This window comes from Pseudoliparis swirei, chromosome 16, assembly GCF_029220125.1.
Source record: "Pseudoliparis swirei isolate HS2019 ecotype Mariana Trench chromosome 16, NWPU_hadal_v1, whole genome shotgun sequence".
NCBI lineage: Eukaryota > Metazoa > Chordata > Actinopteri > Perciformes > Liparidae > Pseudoliparis > Pseudoliparis swirei.
This window is the reverse complement of record NC_079403.1, coordinates 15817323-15842813: the sequence shown is the minus strand read 5'-3', so window position 1 is coordinate 15842813 and position 25491 is coordinate 15817323. Positions and strand designations below refer to the sequence as shown.

Genomic DNA, 25491 nt, shown 5'->3' with positions numbered 1-25491 from the left:
AGGTTTTGTACTGTTTGGCTGGACAAAATCATTTATTTTACAACGTGAATTCTGGAAAATGATTATAAATATTGGACACGGTTTTTCTGACACATCAGAGAAGAAACAATCAATCAGAAGGATACATGTTTTCAGATGAATCAATAATATTAATACTCATTAATTGCAGCCCGAAGTCAGTGAGAGAAACTCAGGAAGTGTAACCTCTTCGAAATAAAAACAAATGTCAGGCTGTCTCTGCCTCCGCTGTATTAATTGAAACCATTCTTTATAGATCTGACCCTTATACATCCTTATACTTTACAGAGGTGCCATATTAAATCACACGAGTTCTCCTTTAAGGAATAGCTCTCCTCTTTAGCATCATTTATACATGCTTAACCATTAAAAGATAATCATTATGAAAATAGAAATACTATGATGACATGTTGGTTTTGATCAAGGGTTCCCCAGCCCTCATTTTGTTACGCAGTCATGGTATCCAGAAATAGAGTCAGAGTGAGCCCTCTGTCCTCACCATAGTCCACGGATCATTTGTTTTAGGGTGAGTCACGTGGTGGGCAGCAAGCAAGTTTCCGTGTTTACAGAGATGTGAGCAGACTGAGGCTGGTCGGCGTTCAGCTCGTACGAGGATGGTTTTGCAGTCATGGCTTTTTTAAAGACGCAACAACGAACTAAAGAAAGGTCTGTGCCGTGTATCTCGTCGTTAACGCAACATTACTCGGTCCTTCTGTGTGGGGTTGAGCCCCAGCTCCGCAGGGGCAGCGGCGGTGTGTCTGATCCTCGCTAGTTGTGAATGAGTCGAATTACAATGTCACGTCCGACTGGGCCACTCCGCTAATGAGAGGTCGCTGTCAGCTGTGCGATGCGCTCCGGCGCGGTGAGTGTCCTCGGTGAGTGTCCTCGGTGAGGAACTCAGGTCTGTAGCTGTCCACCCAAAGAGGCACAGACGTACGTCTCCCCGATACGATCTTATAAAACCTTTTATTTATTAAAATGAAACTCACTCGAGGCCTTATTTTATATATGTCTTTCCCTTGTAGCCTACCACGAGGGCCCCTCTACTTAAAGTGGTGGATCTTTATCTGAGTGAATCTGCTCTGTTTTACAGAGCTGGGCCATGAAGAACAATATATTATAAACTAAAGTGAAGCGCTGTCTGCAGACATCTACATCTACTACTGGTACTGGTTACATCGTCTGGTGTCTTGGACTTGCCCAGATTCAGATGTGTTTTTTATTGGAGTATCCAGTGGAGATACTGTATGTCCTGGATGTTTGGTCGGTGGGAGCACGTGGGAAACTGCCTGGATGTCCTTAATTTTTCTTTAAAATGACGTCATCAAACCTAAAGTCCAGTATAGCTGACACATTAGAGTCGCATTGCCCTGACGTTGAACACCGCTGTTTACAGTTCATTAAATACCCCTTCCTTTTTTATTTAGATAATTTAAAAGTAGTCTGAATTAATGAAAATGTAGAGTTTGTCTGATCATTATGCAACATGTTTTCAAGCTGTGTAAATCAAATTACTGATGGAATAACATTTTTGACAGCATCTCAAATGTCAAAAGTATTGATGCAGCACAGCCATAAAAGGCATAAATACCATTCTACAATGCAACTCGAGCTAGTGATATCACCTGAGTGATGCCTCATCAGGACATTTAAGACATTGTACTTTAGTTTAGTGTTCCTCCTGATATCAGAAGACCTGACAATCAATTAAGGATTAAAAAAAGATTATAATCTTGCATTTTTTTCCTTCTTCTCCTAGATTTTCTCTCCTGTTGCTGGATTTGGAGGAATATTATTTTGAACAGCACACTGCATACCATGTGACAACCAGTTCAAAAAAGGAGAGGTATGCAACATATATGTGTGTGTGTGTAGGAATTGTCAGCTTGGGTCAGCAGCTGTATTTTGTTTAAACTTTCCTGTTCCTTTATGTCGTCATCCTCATCACCATGTTGTGACCTCAGCCACAACTCAATCGTGTGTAAAACCACACGCACTACAGAGCTGGATGTGCTTCAAGCAGATTTATTGTGCTGATCAGGGTTGTGCAGGTTGCTGGTATTTAGTCAAAGGCCTTTGAAACTTGCAGCAGCTGCTCAAACATTGAGCAAACTAAAAGGTCACAAGATCCTAACGATAATTTCGGCTTGTCGTATCAAAGCAGGAGGAAATGTGTGCCATTAGGAGAATGAACACATTTATATGAAAAGCTGTGTTTTACCACTGACGGGTATGAATTTGAAAGTGATATATAATTAGTGTATTTTGCCTATTTACTTGGTGTCCTTGGTATAATTAAGTTCTACCAGTCAGCACACTGTATTTGACAGTTTTGGTCACCATGCTAGATTAGTCTATAATCTGCCGGGTTGATGAGATTCAGACGAAACACAATTTCATTTATGGCACTTGGTAAAGTTGGAATTCATTCATGTTGAGGAGGAATGTAAGCTTATTTTTTAACAAGCAAGATATGTTTAGCATCTTTTCCCTATTATTTTAAAACTGTTAAGTACTGCTTTGTATTATATACATGTCCTTGTTACTCACAATATTAATAATAATGTATTAATCAGGTTTTATTGTATTGGTCTATATTACCGTTTTTTAAAGTATCATTTGTCCTTCCAGAAGAGTCAGAGGCTCGTTCAAGGTCTGTTCCAGATCTGTCATATTTGATCCAGAGGATCTTGCAGAGCCAATTTTAAAGGTTGGTTTTATAAATGTATTTGTGTATAATATGTATTTTTTAAACTCTTGCTTCCAGATAACATATCTATTTTAACAAAACAGGAAATGAGGTATAACAAATTGGTAAACATCTTGGAAATACAAAAAATTGATCTTCCAATAATACTATCTTACACATCTGAAGATATAAGAACTAATGGTACATGTGCAGTTAGAAAGAAATAATACAATGTCTAATTATTGATCTCTGTTCCTGCAGATTCCTCTTCGAGACTGTAAGAAGATCGAGTGTGTGTCGCGAGAGAACAACCCCTTCAATGAGTGAGCATGTCTTCATCTCCAGCTCAGTCCACACGTTGATGTTTATTCAGTTTGTCAAACTGGTCCGGTAACTTCTCCCAAAGGCGTGCACACAGGAAGGCAGAATGAGTCGGATTTGTCGGTTGCAGTTTGTACATCTACAAATAATTTTGCATACTGTATCTTAATATTCAAAACAAACTTATTTGTTTCTGGATGACAAACCCAGATAGTTTAGTTTATTGGTTATTCTACCAGTGACCTTTTGGTTTTTTTAACGCGTTTGTGTTTTCCTCCATAGGCCGAGGCCATCTGCCATCTCTATTTCATGTGGACAGGTGAGTCATCATTAAATGTAGATATCTTTTTATTTTGTAGACATAATAATCTTCAAAGATGCATCAGTCCTTATTGTGGGAATACTTAGTTGTTTCATTTGTATTTGATTGTCCACAATTATTATCTTTTAATTTTTCCAGATGCTCATTGTTTGTCATGACAGCTGTTATTCATTTCTGTTCCAGGTTATTTACATCAAAGAGAGTAATGTCATAGCACCTTACAGAAATGAAAGGGTGAGTCAACGAAACCTCAACAGGGGTTCTCCTCTCATCGTAATAGACCAGAACCTATTTGCATGGACTTGACGGTGCTCTTCATGCGTTTGTTACCTTCGCATTGAAAATGCGGAAGGTTATGTTTTGATCGCCATTTATTTATTTGTATGCGTGTTATTCGCATAACACAAAAAGTATTAAACCGAATCGCATGAAATTCGGTGGGATGATTGGTTATTATCCGGGGACCATTTGATTCGATTTTGGGATCAATCGGGTCAAAGGTCAAGGTCATGAAAAGGTCTTTTTACCATAGCACGGTCAATTTTTATCCAATTGGCATGCAACTAATGCCAAAATATTCATAATTCAATGCCCAATCTTGTGAAATGCGAAGGTATGCGCTCTACCGAGTGCCCATTCTAGTTTATTTGTAGTATGGAAATCTGTTTTAGCAAGTCTGTCCACTAATGTGTTTTCTTTCTTCTTAATTTTCTCTGTTTGAAAACCTGTGCAGGGTAAAGGGTCTTGTTAAGTTGAAATAGAGTGTGAAATACAATCAGTTACACTTGAGATGTGGATCTGAGTCATACTGAGGCTTTTCATGCGTTGTTTAGCAGGAATCCTATTTGAGTGCACGGTGGGGTCTTCTGTGCTTAACGTTGCCGTGCCCACATAAACAGTCCAGGTTGAGCTATTGCGTAATCATGTCAACATTAAGATCTGTAATGAATTGGTTGAAGCCATCCAGAAACATTTAATGCTGAAAAGCTCATCGATTCAAATGAAACGCTCATCTCATCACTTGCAGGGGTCAAAGAGAGTGGCCTTTCAGCTGGAAGGTTGGAGTAAAACTGAAGATGTCGTTCAAACATTACTTCAGGTACGTAGCTGCTCCTAAACGGTAGCAGCTCCCGGTTGGGTGTTTTCAAAGAGTCATGGGACTCGGCCAGTAGTATTTGATGAAGTTTGGATTGTGCTTGACTTGCATGGTGTTGGGCCTGTGCTGCTGTGGTGTGTGCTACGTTGCTCTGCTCATTTTGACTCTGGTTGATGTTGCAGCTCCACAGGGCGTCCTGTCTCGACAAGCTTGGAGACCAGACGGCAATGGTGAGTCAATCGATCACGTTTAGGCACGTAGTGGGCCCCTTAAAACCGGAAAGATGAGGGGAGACCAGTATGAATGATCCTTTCTGCATCTTTACTGTACTTCACATAATCTAACTTCCTGCCGTGCATGTTTTTTGTTAATTGTTGGCAACTATTGTAGAATCATCCCTGCTCAATCATACAGTTCTTGTATATTTTTAGATTGCAGCCAATTTGCAATCTCGACTGGCGAGGTCATCTTTTGACAAAAACTGGTATGTTGACTTCTGCACTCTTGATTCCCATTTCACTGTCTGCTCCGCCTCAATTTAACAAAATCCAGCGATCAATACGGTTATTGTTGTCGTAATAATATGCTGCTGAATAAGACAACGGTGGGATTCCGATTTAAAGCTTTCATAGTGTCACTGAGAAGCCTCACATGGAGTGTGCCGTGGAGATGGTCATGCCTCTGGTGTCCAATCCAGGCCACGTCTGCATAACGGATGAAAGCCTCTACTTCCAGCCTCTCAATGGATATCCGGTGAGCCGCCACAGCCGAGTGGACACGGACGGGTCTGCTCTCGAGCTGAGCTGAAACTAATATCACGTTTATATGACTTTGTCCTTTCAGGAACAGGTGATTCCAATCAAACTCCAAAGTGTCAGGAGAATCTACAAAAGACGGCACGGACTCCGACCTCTGGTGAGTTCAACTAGCCAGAGCAAGTAAACTAAGCATATTGTGGTTTTAAATGCCCATGTTTGTGTGCGTGTCTCCTCACCCAGGGCCTTGAGGTGTTCTGTACTGAGAATGATTTCTGCTCTGACATCTACCTGAAGTTTTACAAGACTGCTGATAGAGATGAAATCTACTATTACATTGCAACTTTCCTGGGTAAGAAAACCCAAATCCTGTAGGGAATCTGTGCCGTGAGTTCTGAAGCCTCTGAAAAACAAGAAGGTCAACACTATTGAAGGTCGCTTATTATGGATGTTAGTTACTGGCATAGGTCACAAAAACTCTCCAACATCCGAAAAATATACAACGATGTAACCAGGCTTGCAGAGGACGCTTGAGTTCCTAAATGTGTTGGCTATTGGCACTGATCCCAAATATTGCTGTTTCCCTTTTGAAACCCAAATTGGTGAAGCCCCATAACGCATGACAACCTAACCCTGCTGGTGTCTGCCTCCTCGCTCAGAGAACCATGTGACTGAGCACACCGCGGAGAGTTACATGCTGCAGTGGCAGCGCGGCCATCTGAGCAACTACGAGTACCTTCTCCACCTCAACAACCTGGCGGACCGGAGCTGCAACGACCTCTCCCAGTACCCCGTCTTCCCCTGGGTCGTTGATGACTACACCAGCGCGCGGTTGGGTGAGTCAACGGCAAACGCACAGGACTCATCTGCATAACATGTTATGGCGGAGGCCCGCTGTGATCCCGATCCGTACCCATCCATCTTCTGAGATGTACTTACTGTGCGTAAACATGCACCAGCAGCATAATCATCAGGACTTCTCCTTCTATTTCCCAGATTTGTCAAATGCTGCCACATTCAGGGACCTGAGCAGACCGGTGGGAGCACTAAACAAGGAGCGCCTCGACCAGCTGCTGGTGAGACTGCTGCTGCTTCTGGGTTGTTGATGGCAAAATGTACTGTTGGGCAAAAAGGCTTTCATATAGAAGTATTGTTTCTGTACTGTGAGTATCAGCAAACCGAGTTGTCATGGTTACAGGCTCGCTACAGAGGCATGCCTGAACCTCGCTTCATGTATGGCAGTCACTACTCGTCTCCGGGCTACGTCCTCTTCTACCTGGTCCGAGTCGGTACGTGGCACACGTCATCATTCCTGCTCCATCGTGTGTGAGAAGAGGAGCACACGCACGGCATATACGCCGTGTGTTTATACACCTTTATGTCCATTACCACAGCTGTAGGAATAACGTCTGTTTGTTGTTGGCGTGTATCGGGTTAATTAACACATCCATGGCGAACTGCAATTCTTCTTTTGTAAATTTGAAATGTGCCTTCAAAAACTACAACAAAAACATGTTTAGTTTAACACTATAGATATTATTATTCCTTTTGCAGCCTCAGTATATCGGGAACAGTTTTAGTGTGAATACAGACCATGGAGACAACAGCAAACACCACTTAATACAAAAATAAAACCTTCTATCTTCACCTCTTTGGAGCACCAGTTGTCGCTACAGTTGTCAACATGTTTAAACTACAGCAATCTAGGGATTGATTACACTAAAGAAGTGAGATCATTTCTACTGGAAATGTATTGTGGGCTTTAGTCTGATATGTAGCCGCCATCTTTAACCAAGTTAATAATGTTTCAATGCTTCTTGTCTTCCCTGCAGCTCCAGAGCACATGCTGTGTCTGCAGACCGGCCGCTACGACCACGCCGACCGCATGTTTAATAAGTACGTTATTTTCTACTTTGAATTTAATAAACTGTGTAATCTAGTCATCAGCCACAAATCAGCATGGCAACTATACTAGAGGCATACATATTTAAATGACATCTTAAAAGGTGGTGGCATACATGATTATTAATTAAATGTAGTATTTTGAGCTTTTATGTCTTTTTTTTTTTTTTACAGTATAGGTGATACATGGAAAAACTGCTTAGAGGGGGCAACGGACTTCAAAGAGGTAACATATGACTGAAGTGAAGTGCGCCTAATCAATACAGACACATGAGAGTTGTGGTTTGTTTCTTCTGTTCAATCATTAATGTTTGACACAGCTGTGAAAAGGTCACTCTGAACCTCTGAAATGTTGCCACTGCCATTGGCTGTTTTGATAAGATGCAGATTTAGTGGCAAAAAACGAAAGTGTAAGGTTGTTTGAGAATGTCAATGCTGAAAATACTCCAACCATAACTGTATGTTTAAGTATAAAACAAGCAATTATTCCATTTGGTTGTTGTCGCCATCGGTTTGTAAAACGCTCTGACTGAGGTACCGTGAAAAACTGCTTAGACTGTTTCTCCTTGGGAAAATCATGGGCTCAGTGTTGACATGGCTTCTGTCTTTCCTGTGAGGCAGTTGATTCCAGAGTTTTACGGGAATGACTGCGGCTTCCTCGAGAACAAACTGAGGCTTGGTCTGGGGAGGAAGCAGAACGGAAGCTTAGTGGGGGATGTTGTTCTTCCACCGTGGGCCTCAGGTAACTTCCTCCCATCTGATCGCATGTAAACTCTGTTGGACGCCGTGTCCTCCTTCGCCCCCGCGCTTTCCACCTGACACCATGATACTGTTGACCCTCTACCTCTTGTTTTTAAACATTACAATCCCTTTCTGGCTGCTTCATATTTACTGTGTCCTGTTTGTCATGACTCCAGACACCAGGGATTTTCTTCAAAAGCACAGGACGGCGCTGGAGAGTCAGTATGTGTCGGAGCACCTTCACGAGTGGATTGACCTGGTGTTTGGCTTCAAACAGAGAGGCAGTGAAGCCCTCGCAGCCCATAATGGTACAATACTGCAGCCGGTCACCAACATCTAACCCTCCAAAGCTGGACAAAGACTCATATGCATCTCATTATCTTTCAGTGTTTCACCCACTGACCTATGAAGGAGGCATCGACTGCGATAGGTATTAAAGAAAGCCACTCACTAATTATTCATAAAGATAATTGTTCTTACATCATGGAACTAACTTTCCCATTCTCTGAAAAGCATCGAGGACCCGGACCAGAGAATCGCCATGCTGACCCAGATCCTGGAGTTCGGCCAGACGCCCACACAGCTGTTCACCACCCCTCACCCTCAGAGGATCACGCCACGGTTTCAAAACATAACCCGAAGCCCGAGCAGCAACTCCACAATCAGTGACCTGTCTCCAGGTAGACACACACACACACACACACACAGTTATAAAGAATTGAAACATCTGAAACCGCACTTCAAATATCATGCTATGATGACCAATGGCCCGATGATGATGATGATGATTCATACCTCTAAGTGGAGTTTTATGTTAGTGGAGCTCTCGCTTTGTGCTGTTTGGGAGGCCATTTGTATTTCAATGACTCCTCCTTTTAGAGTAATGGTTCACATGCAATCCATGAGACAGTTTGGAGGGTCTTGGTTCATAAACCAACATGTGTCCAATAATAATGTGTGTGTGTCCAAACTGATTATAAGTCAACTGAGAGATAATGTTTTTAACAGAAAGAAATAATTGAATATCTGCCCGTAACTGCAGATTTGTTTGATTTCCCCTGATGTGCATAAGCAGCATAAAACACTAACGCATAAACATTTATTTTTCATTCTCCATATGTGCTAACTGCAGTTCTCCCTGTGCTTTGTTTGCAGCCTCTCAGAGTGAGGACTCGTCCTTCGAAGACCTGACCGAGGAGAGCAGGAAGTTAGCCTGGACAAACATGGGAAATCTGACACTCGTCTCCAGCCACAAGATCCATAAAGAGTAAGTCGGGAGGCATCCAGTTGGCGACGGTGAAGTCAAAGTACTAATATAATTGCATCGCAGGTCCAGATATAACTGGAGTGAAAGCTCTGGTTTAAAAAAGAGGAAGTGCAAGTAAAGCTGGATGCAAACGCAGGATGCAGCTGCAGAAAAGAGAATCGTAACTTATTAAAATGTATTTTGAAGACTTTTGTAGAGGGCGAACAGCCGTGGACGGGCGGCTGCTGTCGAGCTTCTTCCTCCAGTTCAGAGGGAAAAAAGCATCTGTAGACCAATCTGAAAAAAAATAGTTTTCTAAACATTTACAAGTCAGGGAAACATTTTCTGTTGCCTAAGTGTATCCTGCCCTCCATATTTCTCTGATGGATATTTCTGCATATTTTTCTGTTTTCTATGTAACTGAGTCTCGGTGTTGCATGTGCAGGGCTGTGACGGGCATCGCCGTGTCTCCTGATGGAGCAGCTATTTTCTCCACATCTCAAGGTCTGGAAAATATCTGAAATAAAATGGGAGACAAATATTGATTATTGTAAAGGCATGAACAAATTACCAATAGACACTGACTCTGTTTGGGAACTGCAGTTTAGTGTTACTGAGATATTCTGATCCATGACGATGAAAGATTTGATCCCATAACGATAACCCTGTGTGTGTGTGTAATGTTGAACCATGTTACATCATCATCATCAAGTAGCAAGACAGGACATGGTTGTGTGTGTGTTGAGACTCTTTAGAGTCGGGCCTTTTTCATTCTTATTTTTAGTGACATTGTGTGATGAGATTGTATGTGCTCAACATCACGGCAACCTCTGCCTCTAGTGGCCATCTGGGGTACTTCTCTTACCATAATGGTGCAGAGTGATGTCATCGATGTCAGGATCTCCCACTGGAATCAGAGGAATAGCTCAACACCTGCAGTTTCAATGAGTTCCCCCATCAGAAGCAGCGAGGTTCCAGTTGTACAAGCCGAGTGGATCAAACGGCTCTGATCAGTTTAATCCTCATGTTCCGTCACTCTTCTTCCTTCCAGATACAACACTTAAAATGTTTTCCAAAGAGTTGAAGGACTTCCAGAGAAGCATGTCCTTCTCTAACATGGTATGCAGCTGTATTTACCTTCCACTCCGCCGTCTCTCTCGCCGTGGCGAACTCCCTCTAAACTGTAAACCGCTTTGCCGTTCCAGGCGTTGTCATCGTGTTTGATGCTGGCGGACGGTAAAACGGCAGTGTGCTCTTCCTGGGACAACAATGTGTGCGTATGGTTATTACGTAGATCTGATTTTCATAATGATCTTCAGGACTTCACACTCACCCACATGTTCCTCTTCCCTTAGTTATTTCTACTCCGTCCCATTCGGCAGGCGGCAGGACACATTGATGGGCCACGATGATGCGGTCAGTCAAATGTGTTGGTTTGACGACCGGCTGTACACTGCGTCCTGGGATTCCACCGTTAAGGTAAACGCCAACGTACTCTAATGATGCTATTGTTACTGAGCCGTGAATACATCAGGCAGCGAGTGTGTCTAAATGCTAATATTAATCTCAGTCAGCTGACAACATTGCGTCATTGTTGTAGACGGATGTGGTGCATGTATTACTTGTTTATTTTCTGGGTTGCTTATGTGTGCGTTTCAACTGAGGGAAGATTTGATGATGCTGTTGTTTTCACAGGTCTGGCAGTGCGCTGCTCAGAGTTTAAACCACAAGAGATTCCAGTTTCAGCTGCTGGCTGAGTTGGAGCATGATGCTGGGGTGAGTGGGGAAGATATCTGCATTTCATTCATTTCTAATTTACTTTATTCCGAGGAGTTGGAACGTGTTGGGATTTGCGTCTGAACACCCAACAGTGGCAGCAGCAATGAAAACGTAGAAGTGAGCTGCTCCCTCTGATATCGCCTCTCTTCCAAAGGTGAACACCATCGGTCTGAATCCAGCCGGGACTCTGCTGGTTTCTGGCTGTAAAGATGGAGCCGTCACCATCTGGGACACCAGCAGCTCCGGCATACTGCAGCAAGTCCACTGCCACACTGGAACCATCCACCACGTGGCCTTCAGTCCTGGTACGTGTCAAGTAGAGCCTGTATGGCCCTTTTTTTGTTGGTTCTTGTTTGGTTTATTGGATCTTAATTCTTAGAGACTGACTTTCAGGAGTGGACATAGAACACAGTCATTGGTGATTGCTAGCACCTCCACATTAAGCCAGCCAACTATTAACAGTTAACACAGGGTCGCCTAGAAACCATGACTAAAGTAAGAACTCTGATTATCACACCCTCAGACAGCCGACACGTCCTGAGTGTCGGTGCCGACTCCTGTATGAAGGTGACCGACGTCCAGTCGGGGATGGTCATCTCGACTGTGAAAGCTGTGGAGGAGCAGAGGTGAGGTCACACCGCCTGCACAACGGGAAAGGCAGATGACAGTTTTACCCAAGAGAAAGAATGTTGTAAATCTTATTTGGACCTGACACGTGAGAGGCTATTTTAGTTGATTTAACATGTGTGGGTCCAGGTGTTTCTGCTGGGACGGGAACTCTGTGCTGTGCGGGGGTCAGTCTGGTGACCTCCTGCTGTGGGACCTGCTCAGCAACACCATCACCCAAAGGATCCCTGCACATTCAGGTACCTCTCACCTGTTGTGTTTGTTGTATTAAGCAACAATAAAACGGCTTTTTATGAGCACCATTGCACCGGTTTCTCCGTAAATACTCGTTTCAATCATCAGATCGTTGCAATATGATAAAGGAGGAGTTTTAAGTTATTATGATGTCAAATATGTGCTTATGAAAATGACGTCTTTGCCCAGGTGCTGTCACAGCCATGTGGATGAGTGAGCTGTGCTCCACGGTGATCACAGGCGGGGAGGACAGACAGATAATCCTCTGGAAGCTCCAGAGTTAGAGGAGCGGTTCTGCACATCGCTTCTGTTGGAGACTCCCAGTGCGCCGCTCCGCACCGAGCAGCCTGCCTGAGCCAACCATCCGACTGACCAGAGACTCATGAAACCGTTGCCCTCTGTAAAGTGCTTTATCTCGGAGCAGCTGGAGGGAGGTGACGACTTAAGAACCCGTTTAAATCCAGACGCGCGGTCGCGGACAGTCATGTGAGTTCATAGCTTTCTGCACATTGAGAGAAAATGTCCAATTGCAGTTTGGTGCCGGCTGGAAACTGCGACACAGGACACGCCTTCTTTTCCACTTCTGTTTCCAGCTCATTCTACATGTGTGGATTTTCTCTTTTTGAAATGTATTATTTTATACGCATCATGTTCCACGCTGCTTTTTAAAATTATGTTTCAAAAGCTTTATGTGCATTTTAGTCTGTAAAGTGGACTTACAATGTCTGTCCAAAGCTTCATGAAGGCTGCCTGGTGTTATCAATATTTAAATAACACTGATCTTAGTATTATTTCCTCTCCAGGCTGCAACCAGTATCATTTTATTCCACAAACTATTTTTCCTTTTGAAGGCTGATGTTTCAATCACTCACAATTCAACACGCTGCTCTTGAGCTTTAATGTTTGCACATCTTCAGCACCACACTTGGACCCGGCAAGGCCTCAGGTTTCACTTTACTGGTTTTACTTTACTGGTTTTACTTTACTGGTTTGCAGTGCAGCGAGTCATCGTTTCTGTCATAAGCTTTCCCCACATCATCGCTCAGCCACACAGCAGGACTGTTTTCTTTCTTTTAATTTTCATCTGGTGAAAGTAAACATCCTAATGCAGTCGCTGGTGCTTTTACCGTGAACATCTTCAAATAGTTTTGTACAGAAATAACACTTTAAACATAACGTTAATTGCCAGGTTAACGAAAATTATGAGGAATCTGCATTTACAAGGTGAATAATATTAAATTCAAACTACACAGCGTCCCCGTTTCTGTCTTCTTGTGTAGCCGCTGAGTGTAACATACACAACGAGACACATTTGAAGAGGTGGAGGTCAGCAGCACTTCACTTTCACTTCAGCCACCCATCATTTTTCTGCGGACAAAGGACAAACGAGCTTTATGTCGTCGAGCCTCAAGTGAGCTGCAGTGTGCGTCTGAATCATGAATGTTGATGGATGCTCGTAAACATTTACAAAAGCTAAACAGTGTTTACATTCTCATTGGGGTTGACTTGTCAGCAAACAAATGAAACTATCTCTGTATGAAGAATGCTGCATCGCTGTAGAGACGTTACCTCGAGGGAGAGACGCTTCAGTTTTTGGAAATTGGCAACAAGTCGAATAAGCTTCGGTGTTTGTGGTTTTTCTCCGAACGTGAAACCTTTTGGCCTCTCCTCTTTGCATTTGGCCAATGGAGGGCCTTTGGCTTTGGTAAGTTTCCTAAACAATCACACGGACACAATCCTTAATGGGCGGCATTACAGAATTCAATTGGCATGTTTGGATGTAATGTAGAATCACCAGGATTGGCCCATGTGTTTCTAGAGGTTGGTGCTGATGAATGACTTGTTATGATGGAGCCAGAGACCCAATGAAACATGTAACGTACCGTCCCTTCCTGGCCAACACTTTCTGAGACTCCGGGTCGTGGACCAGGATGTCGAACAGGTCCTTCTTCTCCGGGACCAACAGGTTGGCGAAGCCGTGGGCTTTGACGTTGGCGCTGCGCCTGTTCCCTCCATCTTTGGCAGACTGTAGTAAACTGATGAGGACGGAGGCAAAACAATGAATGAAAGCTATTCAGAATGTCCATTTAAAATATAATTGGTCTCTGGGGAAATGTGGGCACTGATGTTTTGTGTACAATATAACTCCAATGCTGCAGCCATCTCTGTATCGTATACTATACTACAGTTTATATTAAACGGCACCAGATTTAACTGGAGCTAATATATTCTCCTTGTACAGTACTCATCATAACCACGCCATTCAGTGTCATCAAGTCACTTAGTGGACGATAAGATGATGGAAATGAAGCATAAATATGTGTTGTGTTGCATTTCGTTCAGCTTGTTTTTTCTAGTTGTCGTTGTCGAATCGCGAAACGCAGAGCGACCTGATTTCTCCGAACACGCAGCCGGCCTTCAGTGTGACGAACACGATGCTGTTGTCCGGTCCTCCCACCACCTGCACCGCTCCACTCTTGATGACGTTCATCTCTTTACCGATGTCGCCCTGCCGAGGGACGAGCAGAACATGAACGCCGAGGTCAGCGTTCCATTCGGATATTGAAACCTTGTATTTGCTTCATGGCGATAACTAAGATGTATCGTTCTCACGCATGCACGCTCACCTTCTTCACAACAACGTCTCCAGGGAGATACACGATAGACTTGAGCCTCAGCAACATGTCCAGCAGCATCTGCTGGTCACAGCCCTGAGCGGGTATTCAGTGCCGTGTTCAGATGGACGTGTGCATCGCATTTTATAAAACTCGGTTTAATTGTCTCTCACCATAGGAGGACGTGGTGACTGCTGACTCACCTGGAACAGGGCGATCTTCTGGAAGGTGGTCAGGTTGATGTCCACAGCGATGGCGGTTCTCATCACCAGGGGCATCTTGTCCAGCAGCTCGGACTCGTCTGGAGAGGACAAGGATACCTCGACATACGGAAAGATGTCCAGAGCAAGTTCTTGACATTTTGTTGACATGTTTTGATATTCTGTTCTATGGTTTTCATACATTTGTGACTTAAACATCTCTTGGACTCACCCAGCATGCCCTGAGCCGCCCAGGTGTAGTTGTACCAGGTCCGGACTCTGGTCTGGATATTTTTGGGAATCCCGGAGGTATTCATGTAGTCAACGCAGCCATCCATAGATGCCCTAAAATATGTTTTACCGGCTGTTGCTGCTCCTATGACGTCTCTCATCTGAGGGAAAGAGACGGGTGGACAGGCAGCGGGTTTAATTTCAATATACATTGTGAAGATGAGCCTTCGGTAGGATGTATGATAGCAAAGTTATGAAGATGCATTCTTTTTTAAAAACCCTCCTCCAACCTACCTGTCCAATCAAACTAGAGAACACAAAGACACCAATGTTGGCCATCTGAAACGTTATCTCAAAGGTGGTCACAGGCTCTGGAAGGCCACCGATGTTGATGAGACTGCGGACTGCAAAGAAGTAACAACGCAGGTACCTGTGGAGGGACGGAGAACATCAGAACTTCATTTGTATAACAAATGAAAGCCTCGTGGTGGTTTGCTTCCCCCAAACCGTCACGTGTCGGTCGAGGGATGCCACAACTGAAAAGTTATTTTAAAAAGTCAGTATTGTAAAAGGCCATAGTAAAACAATTAGTATGTATAGAAGTCATACAGTGTAATGTCTCTGCCGTATCTTTAACTTGCGTTTCTTTGCCCTCTTGTCTCATATGGTCTCCTGTAAAATTTTGGGCCAAAGTTAAGTACTTTTGGGAGAGTTCCTTTGTTTATTTTTGGTCTGAGTCATCCTCTGTTCCCTCGTGCTCAGATCTCCGCCTGTCGTTCTGTATTTTTAATCTTCTACCAACCAGTCCTCTCTCTCTCAGCCGTCAAATCCAGCTCTCGCTTCTCATCCGTCCAGCCACTGGACAAGAAAGTTATAGTATTGTATGTTGTGAAAAGTAAAGAAAAAAAAAAAAACCTAATTCCGGTAATATCCAAACCACTAATGTAAAAATGAGACGAAAAATAACATTATAGTTAAAAAAAAGTCGAGTAGTTGCAAAAAGCGATGGCTTGTTCTGAACAGACATGCTTTCAGCTGCCACCAGCAGAGTAGAGAGGGAGGGATTTACGAGAGTCCTGTTCAGCACCACGGACAGAGGCACACAGAGCCATCGGCTCGCAGGGGTTTCAGCAACAACGTCTAAACACAAACGTCAAACGGGATGAAGTCAAAGTACGTACGCCGTGCCCTCTCCATCGTAAACCCACGTGGTGCACGGAGGCCACGAGGTATGCACAGCTGTTGAGATGCAGGGCGTAGAGCAGGTAACCTGTGGTGCGAATCACTCTGCGTTAGACAGCGATATGAAGGAATTAGAAGGAACTGAACTGGTCCGTGTGCAAGTATCGTCATCAACTAAACACGTGGCAGCATGTACACATGGCTGTGAATAAAGCAGAAGATAGGGCACAGAAAAAATACAGATGGATGACTGAGAATTCAGAGTGTGAACAGGAGTGTCTGGAAATATCCACACTGTTTATTTACAAAGACGAAATGACAAGCAACTGAAAAGTAAATGGTTAAGAAACTCTGAAACTGTCAACGAGCATCATTTGTTGCTGGCAGCCAACGCAACAACTCCAATTTTAAAAGGATGAGTCGTCTGCCTACCCGGATAAAGCGGTTGACTCGGTCAATGGTGGAGAATTCAAAGTGCAGGCAGAAAAGGTCAAAGGGGAGGATGCTGAAGATATTCTAAAAAGAAAGCAATACAAAGAGGAAGGAGGTAATGCGGTCGTTTACTTTGGTTCGTCTGGTTGTAAATGTTTTCTTTGATGGAGGTACAGTATGTGCCCCTGTGTGAACTGGGTTATGATGACTTGAGTCTTAGTTTGAGTTTTATTCTGTGATCTAAAAAATTACCTTTCTTTTTTTATATATATTGTTGTATTGTCTGAAACTTTGTGTGACGTGCTGCTGATGCTGTCTTGGCCAGGAAACTCTTGTAAAGGAGATTTTTTATCTCTGAGGCATTTCCTGGTTAAATAAATGTAAATAGAAAATAAATATACATAAATAAAAGTGGTACAACATTGTGAAAATACCAGTAAATGTCTTTCATTTCAAATGTAATGTATTACTGTTAAAGTAATTAACTAATGTATGATTATATGACATGATTAGATTGTTAATACAGATGCACTATAATAGCATTCAACCCTGGCAGCTGGTTGAGGTGGAGCTCAATCACTTCATCCACAGCTGTCTCGGTTCCTCCAGTGGTTCAAAGACACGATATGAATCCAAGTGACCGACATCGTGTCCTTCTGAGGCTGCAGCGGGCTCACTCCTAAAGCTGGAATGCCAACGCGACCAGGGACAACCAGGCGATGGACCGACGGTCTGGAGAGAAACAGAAGTCCACTCTTTTATTTTGTGTGTGTTTATGTTTATTTCATCTGGGCTGTGTGCACCGTTCAGACCTAAGGGATCCAGAGTCCGTCCCAGTACGGTATCCATCTTGCTCTCGATTGGATGCAACAGGAAGTCGAAGAAGGAGCTGATGATGTTTGTGAAGAACTTTGCTTTCTTCTTGGCCTCCTCCTCCAGCCTCTCCTCCTCTGCTTTCTTCTCCGCCTCCAGCCTTTTTTCCTCATCCTTTATCTTCTTCTCCGCTGCCTCTTCCGCCTTCTTTTTATCCACTTCTTCTTTTGCTATTCGCTCCTCTTCCTTCACCCGGAGGTAGTCCTCCTTCCTTAGAATAGGTGCTGAGACAAAGAGAGTGAGGCCGAGTTAGGTGGCGCTTTGGCCGGGTCCGTGTGCCGGTTGCTTTTGTCCATACTCGCTGACGGGCGGGGTGATTTCTGGCGAAGTGGCATACGGGTCTATGGATTTCTCCTTGAGAATCGCTGTCTGCTCTCTTAACTTATTGATTATACTTCTGAGTATATCATCTATTTCCCGGTAGTAGACAACAGGTGGAGGAGGAGGAGGGGCCTCTTCACTGCAAACAGGGAGCAAAGTAAACCGAAGGGTGACCAACGGATTACCAGAGAGGAGGAGGCGTGAGGGGGCTGAATTTGAGAAGAATTGTATGTGGTAAAAAAGTTAAAGTATCCTCAGTTAAGTGGGACAGTTTGGTAATATATATATGTTGTTATTGTCACTATTCATCTAATGAGATGGAAGAAAGACCAGAGAGATGCACACCCTATATTAGTTATATATCATAATATCCTATTTATATATATATACATAACGTGTTTCCGTATTCATCTGAACCTCAGAGAAAAAACATTATTTTATAAATATGTTATATTAATAAAATGTCTCTAATCTCCTTCAGCTATGTTTCATTCTCCAATAGAATAAAGTCGGGTCACAAATACCACTAAACTCTTAATCTCCTTTCCTGCTTTTGGAGCCCGGGCTGAGAGTCACACTGTGGATCCTGCAACGCGGTCAATGTATATTTGAAGATTACATTCAACATGTTTTGGTTTTAAATGGCAGATATTAGGTGTAACAGTTATGTCTTAAGTTTGGAAATTATGTAAATACTGAATGCTACAAAGTCACGCACAAAAAAAAGAAATCCCACATTATGCTAATTGTTGACCGTGTTGAGCTGATTTACTCCTGAACTGGACAAAGCTCAAGCTCTCGGGTCAAGCTATTCTCAGTCCCCATTTGTACTAAAATAAACTAATGTTAAATGTTCGTCTTGTGTCTAATCTCACTCGAGACAACACACCTGAAATAAAAAGCCAGAGTCTGTCAATTTAACAAGTAACATCTGCACTAACATGTCATGTACATGAGTAGAGTAGCTTATTAAAGACAATAGACACATTACTGGTATTGATAGCTTACATTTGGAAAAAAAGAAGCAAAAGGTTCTCGAAAAATGTGTGTTTCAAAATAATCTGAATTAAATTAGGGTCCTTTTGAAAGCGTTACATATCCATCCACCTCGCGTACCGGCTCAATCTGTGCAGGGTCACAAGGGACTGGAGCCTTTCCCTACTCGCACTACACAAGATAGGATGTATCCTTACCCTTCAGCTCCATCTGGGTTGACAGGAGCAGCGGCAGGAGCAGCAGGAGGAGCAGCAGGAGTTGGGGAAGGTCCTGAGGACGGAAAAACACAGCAGCAATGTCAAAAGGAGATCGCGTCCAGGACAAAACAAAAAGGAAGAAACCCTCAACTTGTCCACTTAAAAGGTCAAACTCCTGGCCTGAGGGCGACAGGGCGGTAACACGACTGCACTTTCTTCTGTTCTGAGTCTCAGCATCTGCACACATCTGTTCCTCCTGCACCGTCAGTGACATGATTTGACAAAGTTGGAGACGAGGAAGAATTACAGAGAGCTACTTCAGCTTTGGGGCACAATGCCATTTTAAAATGATCAGTCCAGTTTAAGTCCACATTTCAGGATTTTCACAGTGTGGTTTTTTCTAAATACATAAAACATCATCTGTGTTCATCTCTACGCAGACAGACCCAGTGACACTGATCAGCTCAGAGCACTAGACCTCTCACCTGGTTTTGGCTCTTCTTCTTTCTTCACTTCCTCTTTCTTCTCCTCTTCTTTTGTGTCCTCCCCTGTCTTCCCTTCTTCTTTCTTTGGCTGCTCTTTGTCCTCTTTCCTTTCAGGGGGCTTTTCTTCCTGTAAATAAACTAAACTGGTACCAGCGTGCAGACAAATGTGTCTTGAGAGAAAAAAGACACAGCCCAAAAATGTTGTTTTTGTTTCTGTAACAGTTTAGCTCCACACCTTCCTTTTAGTATTAGTTGTTTTCATCCTGTCTCACTAACTATCATGTCATTCCAGATCCTGCTTCCCATGTCGTCAGTCCAACTCCCTTCACCTGCCTCTGATCACTCCCTCGTTAGTCCCTCATTACCTTCACCTGGTCTTCATGCCCATCTCACCTGTTGCCCATTCCCTAATTAGTCCATGTCTACTTAAGTTCCCTCACTTCCACTTGTCCTCTGCCAGATTGTCTTGTGTTTTCGTGCCAAGTTCTCCAGCGTTATTAGGAGCTCAGGAGGCTGGTCCCCAGGCTGAAGGAAGAGAACCCTCCTGGGGAGGAGGGGGGAGGAGCTCAGATGTTTAGGCTGCCGTTTTTAGTCCATATGATGATGAGTCTCATTAACATATGCACGTTAAATATGAATGGAGCCGGAGACCCCGTGAAGAGGTCCCTGCTCCACCAATTAATGTCAATGAAAAACGCAGATGTAGTGTTTCTACAAGAGACCCACAGTGACTGTACCAATGAGGCCGAGTGGAGAAAACAGTGGGGGGGGGTCCTGAGCCACAAGAGCACCACCAGTGGAGGGGTGGGGATCCTGTTCTCAAGTAGGTTCGCCCCACAGACCCTGGAGGTGGAGCACGTGGTGGACGGCAGGCTGCTGGTGGTGAGGGCCAAGTGCGAGCATTTTTACTTAATTTTTATTAATGTGTACGCTCCTGTCACCGGGCCTGAGCGAGTGGGTTTTCTGACTGTTTTAAACGGGGTGGAGGAGTTTTTATTTCTGGGTGGTGATTTTAATTGCACAGAAAATGAGTCTTTGGACAGGAACCACCGGGAGCCTCATGGGCCTTCACAGAGAGCCATGAGGCAGCTGGTGGTGGAGCACGGACTGGTTGACGTATGGAGGAGGTCGAACCGGGCCGAGAGGCAGTACACGTGGGCCCACTCCAGAGGGAACCTGATCTCCCTGGCCCGGCTTTACTGTTTTAAGCACCATTTTAATATTTTTAAAAAGTGCAGCATCGTACCTGTTGGGTTCACAGACCACGCTCTGGTCTTGTGTAACTTTTTTATCCCCAACGTGAAGCCGAGAAGTGCCTACTGGCATTTTAACACGTCCCTTTTGGAAGACGCACATTTTAAAGAGGTTTTTATGGAACGGTTTTAGGAACGAAAAACATGCTTTTAACTCTTTAAAGCAGTGGTGGGACTGGGGGAAGGTGGAGATAAAGCAGCTCTGTCAACAGTATACTCTCAATGTCACGCAGGACATCACCAGGTCTATGAGAGATCTAGAGACTGAGGTTGTGGAGATGCAGAAGTTAGCTGAGTCCACTGGAAATGGAGATCATATTAAAGATCTCAAATCTAAAAAGTCTGCTCTTACTGCTGGGCACTAAAGCTCAGGGGGCGCTGGTCAGGTCCCGCTTCATGGATGCAGCTCTGATGGACGCACCATCCAAGTTCTTCTTTGGACTGGAGAAGAAGAACTGGAAGAGCAGTCATCCATGCCATACGCTCCGAGTCGAGGCAAGAGATCAGAGATGCGAACGGCATCCGGAAGAGAGCGGTGAGTTTCTACTCTGAGCTCCACTCCGATGAGTACACTGATAATGATGAGCTGTTCCAGGATTTCTGTGGAGGCCTACCAAAGGTCCCGGAAGAGATAAATGCCGGCCTGGAGGGTCCTCTAGTGGCAGCTGAGCTGGACGCAGCACTGCAGGGCATGGAGGGAGGCAAGGCCCCAGGAATTGATGGGATCCCGGTAGAGCTCTACAAAGAGTTCTGGAGTGTGATGGGTGAAGATCTTTTACTGGTTTTTAAAGAAAGTTTTAAAGACATGAAGCTGCCGCTCAGCTGTAGGAGGGCGGTGATAACTTTGCTCCCGAAAAAAGGAGACCTGCAGGAGATGAAGAACTGGCGTCCGGTGTCCCTGCTCTGCTCCGACTACAAAATCCTGTCCAAGGCACTGGCCAACCGGCTGAGAGAGGTGGTGGGTCAGGTGATCCACAGGGATCAGACCTATTGTGTGCCTGGTAGGAGCATACTGGACAACGTGTCCTTAATTCGTGACTTTTTGGACATCTCTGGTCCTTTGGGCATTAAAGCTGGTCTCATTTCGCTAGACCAGGAAAAGGCTTTTGACCGGGTTGAGCACCAGTACCTCTGGAAGACTCTGGAGGCTTTTGGCCTCAGCCCAGGTCTCATAGCCATGATCACGGTGTTGTATCAGGACATTGAGAGTATGCTGAAGATCAATGGGGGTCTTAGCGCCCCCTTTGGAGTGCGTAGAGGGGTGAGACAGGGCTGCTCTCTCTCAGGGCTGCTGTACGCTCTGGCTATTGAACCTTTGTTGTGCAAAGCCAGAGCGAAGATTGACGGGCAGGTTTTAAGGGGTTTTAACAGGAGGGTCAGTAGTAGTATAGGGACATGTATGCGTGTATACGTACGTGCACGCGCGCCACCTCACATGCACTCTCATGCACGCATATATATGTCCCTATTATGCATATTTTTTATGAAAAAATTAAAATATATTATTTAAAATATAAAAATATTATCACAAATTAAAAATCTATAAAATAAAATAATTCCCTATAGATAGGAGCTCTTGTTTGTACCATTTAAACATTTATAAAACCCTTCCCTGTGTCTTTAATAATACATACTGTTTATCAATGTGCTGAAATGAAAGTGGGGTCCCGCCCCCCTCAGTACATGCACGACTGTACATACATGCACGAGCGGGGCTTTGCGCACTATAGTGATGCTAATGAGCACATTCTGCTTATGAATAGGTAGGGGTGGGAAGCTAAGGTATGGGGGCGTGTTTGGTGGGATAAAAAGGTATGTCCGGAGGAGTAGGGAACGATGTTATTGGGTGCATACTACTTATGAATAAGGGGAGGGTGGGCTTATACCGATAGGCGTATATATAGAGAGGGTTTTTGGGGCAAGGGGTCAGTCTCCAACAGTCTGGTCACTGGCGTGTACTTCGTAGTTGGCTCCTATTACTATTGTTACTGCTATTGCTAACTGCTAACTCTCCTGCTGCTGCTGCTGTTTGTGGGAGTGTGTTGGATATCTGCCAGGATTATTTTTCTTCTTTTTTATTTTTGATCTATCTCTTTTATTTTTGAGCTATCTTTTTTTTATTTTATTGTTTGTTTTTATTTTTGAGCTATCTACATACAGTCATTATGTCTGACATCGACAACGACAACACCATCAACAACGATAAAGACAACCCTGCTGGTTCTATAGGTACGTTGGGGTCCTGTAGTTCTAATAATATAGATAAGCCAGCAGGTGTCGCTGCAGCCGTGTATACAGATGTGGATACAGTCATACCGGGGCGGCGTACCTCTGTTGATGGTCCCTGCGTAGATGCTGAGCACCTAGGGGTCTATGGGTATGTTTACAAGGTTACCTATTCTAACGGTACTGTAGGGCTAATGAGTAAACATATGGGGCGTACCAGATCCCAGGGCTACGTGAAGAGCATGTTATTGTCTGTTAGTGACTGGAGACAGTGTCGTACAGTAATCGGAGAGTCATTTGAGCCGGGTAACCCGTCTGATAGTATGACCACAGCCCACTGGTATAGTGAAACAGGTGCTCAAATATACCATATAGATACAGGACACCTCCCCCGATCACCGCTAGGGTTTCTATTTGTTAGCAGTTGTATGAACCGTGAACACATGTTGGTGTGTAGAGGGGTGACGGGTTATGGTCAGACAACCCACCAGTTCAATAGTATCGAGTATGATAAATGGTTTCAGACCACATTCTTTGTTCAATGGTGTGATTGGCAGGCCATGCAGGGTCTGTTCAGCCAGGTTGACAAAGCGATCAGGGCAGACAGTCTATGAGACTTACGGCACTCTTAGAAAACGTCTTGTCTACGATGATGCGCCAATTGGTATGCAAATTGGGGTGTCTGCTATCATGCGGCCACGGATCTGATAAAGTCGACAAGCCCATGTCTTCTAAACGGGGGAAATCAAGGTAGGTTTCAACATGTGTATGTTTTTATATGTTAATGTGTTTAAAATTTGATGCATAATTGACACAAATGTTTTTTATTTTCAGACGCTGAAAACACAGATGCCAACCATTCATGGGCCGATCAAGTGAAGAACCCCCCTTATACCCATACTGACAATACGGACGCCAAGGTCACCTGCACTGTTGACCCTGTTGCATATTTTATGGCAGGGCATGCTATGTCCTTACAGCATCATCAGGACACGTGGGAGACCGTTGCAACGAATACCCAAGGGCTTGACATCATAGGTCCTCCCGACTCCCCTAAAAAAGAACACCCGTGTTTCACAGAATGTGTTAAAACAGGTGTTCTACGTCTGCTGTCTACCGCCATACAATACTACAAGGAGAAAAAAATGTTACGGATGTTATACTGCTCATCCCAGTCAGATCCACCATCCCTGCCTATGGCCTATACCAGAAGATTTCTACACTGAGCACTATGAGGATTTGATGTATACATTGTGGACCGACGATTTCATACCAACAGTGCAAATGTATGTGTCACTCTATGGTATTGAAACAAAGGCTGATCAGATCCACGGAGCTGCAGCCATGATATGTCATAATCTGCTTACCGTTGATAATGTGACCACAGTGCTTGAAAACATCGAGGACCCTATGCCAGCTGAGTATGAGCCCCCAGGGTACAATTGGGCCCTCAGGCTTGAGAAACTATGTGATAGGTGGCTAAAGTCTGTACATCGGCCACCCTATAACCGTTGAGTATGCTATTGTTTCTTCTTATGGTATCAAACATGTGTTTATCACTATCGACAAAATACGATGATGTGGTGTTTATGTGCGGGTGGGTGCAATAAAACAGTTTGTTACAGATACTGCTGTGATCATTTCTAACAATCCTTTATCATGGATAGGACACTACAGACGATTTATTACGATCCAGCTCATCCGGGGGGCTTAGGTAGTGTAGCAAAACTTCGTAATGCCGTCAGAGAGCAAACAGGTATTATGCCACAATTATCCAAGGTCAACAATTTTTTATTAGAACAAGATGTTTATACCCTCCATGCCAAAGCAGCTATAAACTTCCCTAGGAATAGAGTACTGGTAAGGGGTATAGACCAACAGTTTCAGGCCGATCTTGTAGATATGATCGAATATTCAGAGGAAAACGATAACGTACGATACCTATTGATGTGTATAGATGTCTTTTCTAAATATGCCTGGGTGAGATGTCTATCTAACAAATCAGCTGCTTCTGTGACAAATGCCTTTAAAGACGTTTTGAACGAGGGTCGCATCCCTGTGAAGTTGCAGACAGATGAGGGGACAGAATTTTATAACAAAAAATTTCATCAGTTAATGGATCAGTATAAAATCAAGCATTTTTCAACATCAAACGAGACAAAGGCTAGCATCATAGAACGTTTTAACAGAACCTTCAAGACCCGCATGTGGAGGTATTTAACGTCTGTTAACTCACGCAGATATGTAGAGGTGGTTCAGGATCTTGTTAAAGCCTATAATAACTCTCATCATAGGTCTATAAATATGACACCAAGCACTGTAGATAAAAACAATGAAAAAATAGTATTCATGCATCTGTACAAGTTGAAGCCTCAGAAACCCCTGGTTTTTAAATTTAGCAAGGGAGATAACGTGAGAATCTCAAAACTCCGTGGGGTGTTTAGGAAAGGTTATAAGCAGACATTCACAGATGAGCATTTCATCATATCAGAGTGTCTATCCAGGGATCCGCCTGTTTATAAACTAACCGATAGTGCCAACGATCCTGTGAGGGGCACCTTTTACGAGGGAGAACTACACAAGGTCATTATAGGTAAAAACAAGACGTTTAAAATAGAAAGCGTATTGACCAGAAAAACATCATGGTAAAAATATGGTGTTTGTAAAGTGGCTAGGGTGGCCCCAGAAGTTTAACACGTGGATCCCTGAAAAAGACATGGTGCCTGTATAGAAAAGGGTAGGGCCCATCG

At 43.9% G+C, this 25491-nt stretch overlaps 1 protein-coding gene and 1 pseudogene across 2 annotated transcripts; one reads left to right on the top strand and one right to left on the bottom strand.

The window, feature by feature from the left end:
• The first annotated feature begins 582 nt into the window (after positions 1-582).
• On the top strand, positions 583-12985 carry nsmaf (neutral sphingomyelinase (N-SMase) activation associated factor). 2 transcript variants are annotated; one of them, XM_056433746.1, is made up of 31 exons: positions 583-684; positions 1778-1864; positions 2650-2728; positions 2969-3030; positions 3311-3347; positions 3534-3584; positions 4378-4449; positions 4629-4676; positions 4878-4930; positions 5070-5199; positions 5290-5361; positions 5445-5553; positions 5861-6037; positions 6198-6277; positions 6400-6490; positions 7034-7097; positions 7278-7329; positions 7725-7845; positions 8021-8152; positions 8232-8274; positions 8358-8524; positions 9000-9111; positions 9536-9594; positions 10142-10209; positions 10296-10363; positions 10446-10569; positions 10786-10866; positions 11024-11174; positions 11393-11495; positions 11626-11735; positions 11920-12985. In XM_056433746.1, the coding sequence occupies exons 1-31, from the start codon at positions 647-649 to the stop codon at positions 12012-12014; spliced, it is 2736 nt and encodes a 911-aa protein (XP_056289721.1). In that variant the 5' UTR covers positions 583-646; the 3' UTR covers positions 12015-12985. The 2 variants fall into 2 exon arrangements, with proteins under 2 accessions (XP_056289721.1, XP_056289723.1); XM_056433748.1 differs by lacking the exons at positions 583-684; positions 1778-1864; positions 2650-2728; ... (8 more) ...; positions 5445-5553; positions 5861-6037 and having other exon boundaries at positions 7283-7329.
• Positions 12986-13071: 86 nt separating this feature from the next.
• On the bottom strand, positions 13072-23186 carry LOC130206661 (cyclic nucleotide-gated cation channel beta-3-like; annotated as a pseudogene).
• Positions 23187-25491: the final 2305 nt, after the last annotated feature.

Excerpts from the sequence above, each read along its gene's own strand:
- nsmaf (XM_056433746.1), top strand. The coding sequence starts at position 647 with ATGGCTTTTTTAAAGACGCAACAACGAACTAAAGAAAG. Across the intron at positions 3,348-3,533 it reads TCTCTATTTCATGTGGACAG|GTTATTTACATCAAAGAGAG; the intron begins GTGAGTCATCAT and ends TTTCTGTTCCAG. Across the intron at positions 6,278-6,399 it reads AGCGCCTCGACCAGCTGCTG|GCTCGCTACAGAGGCATGCC; the intron begins GTGAGACTGCTG and ends TCATGGTTACAG.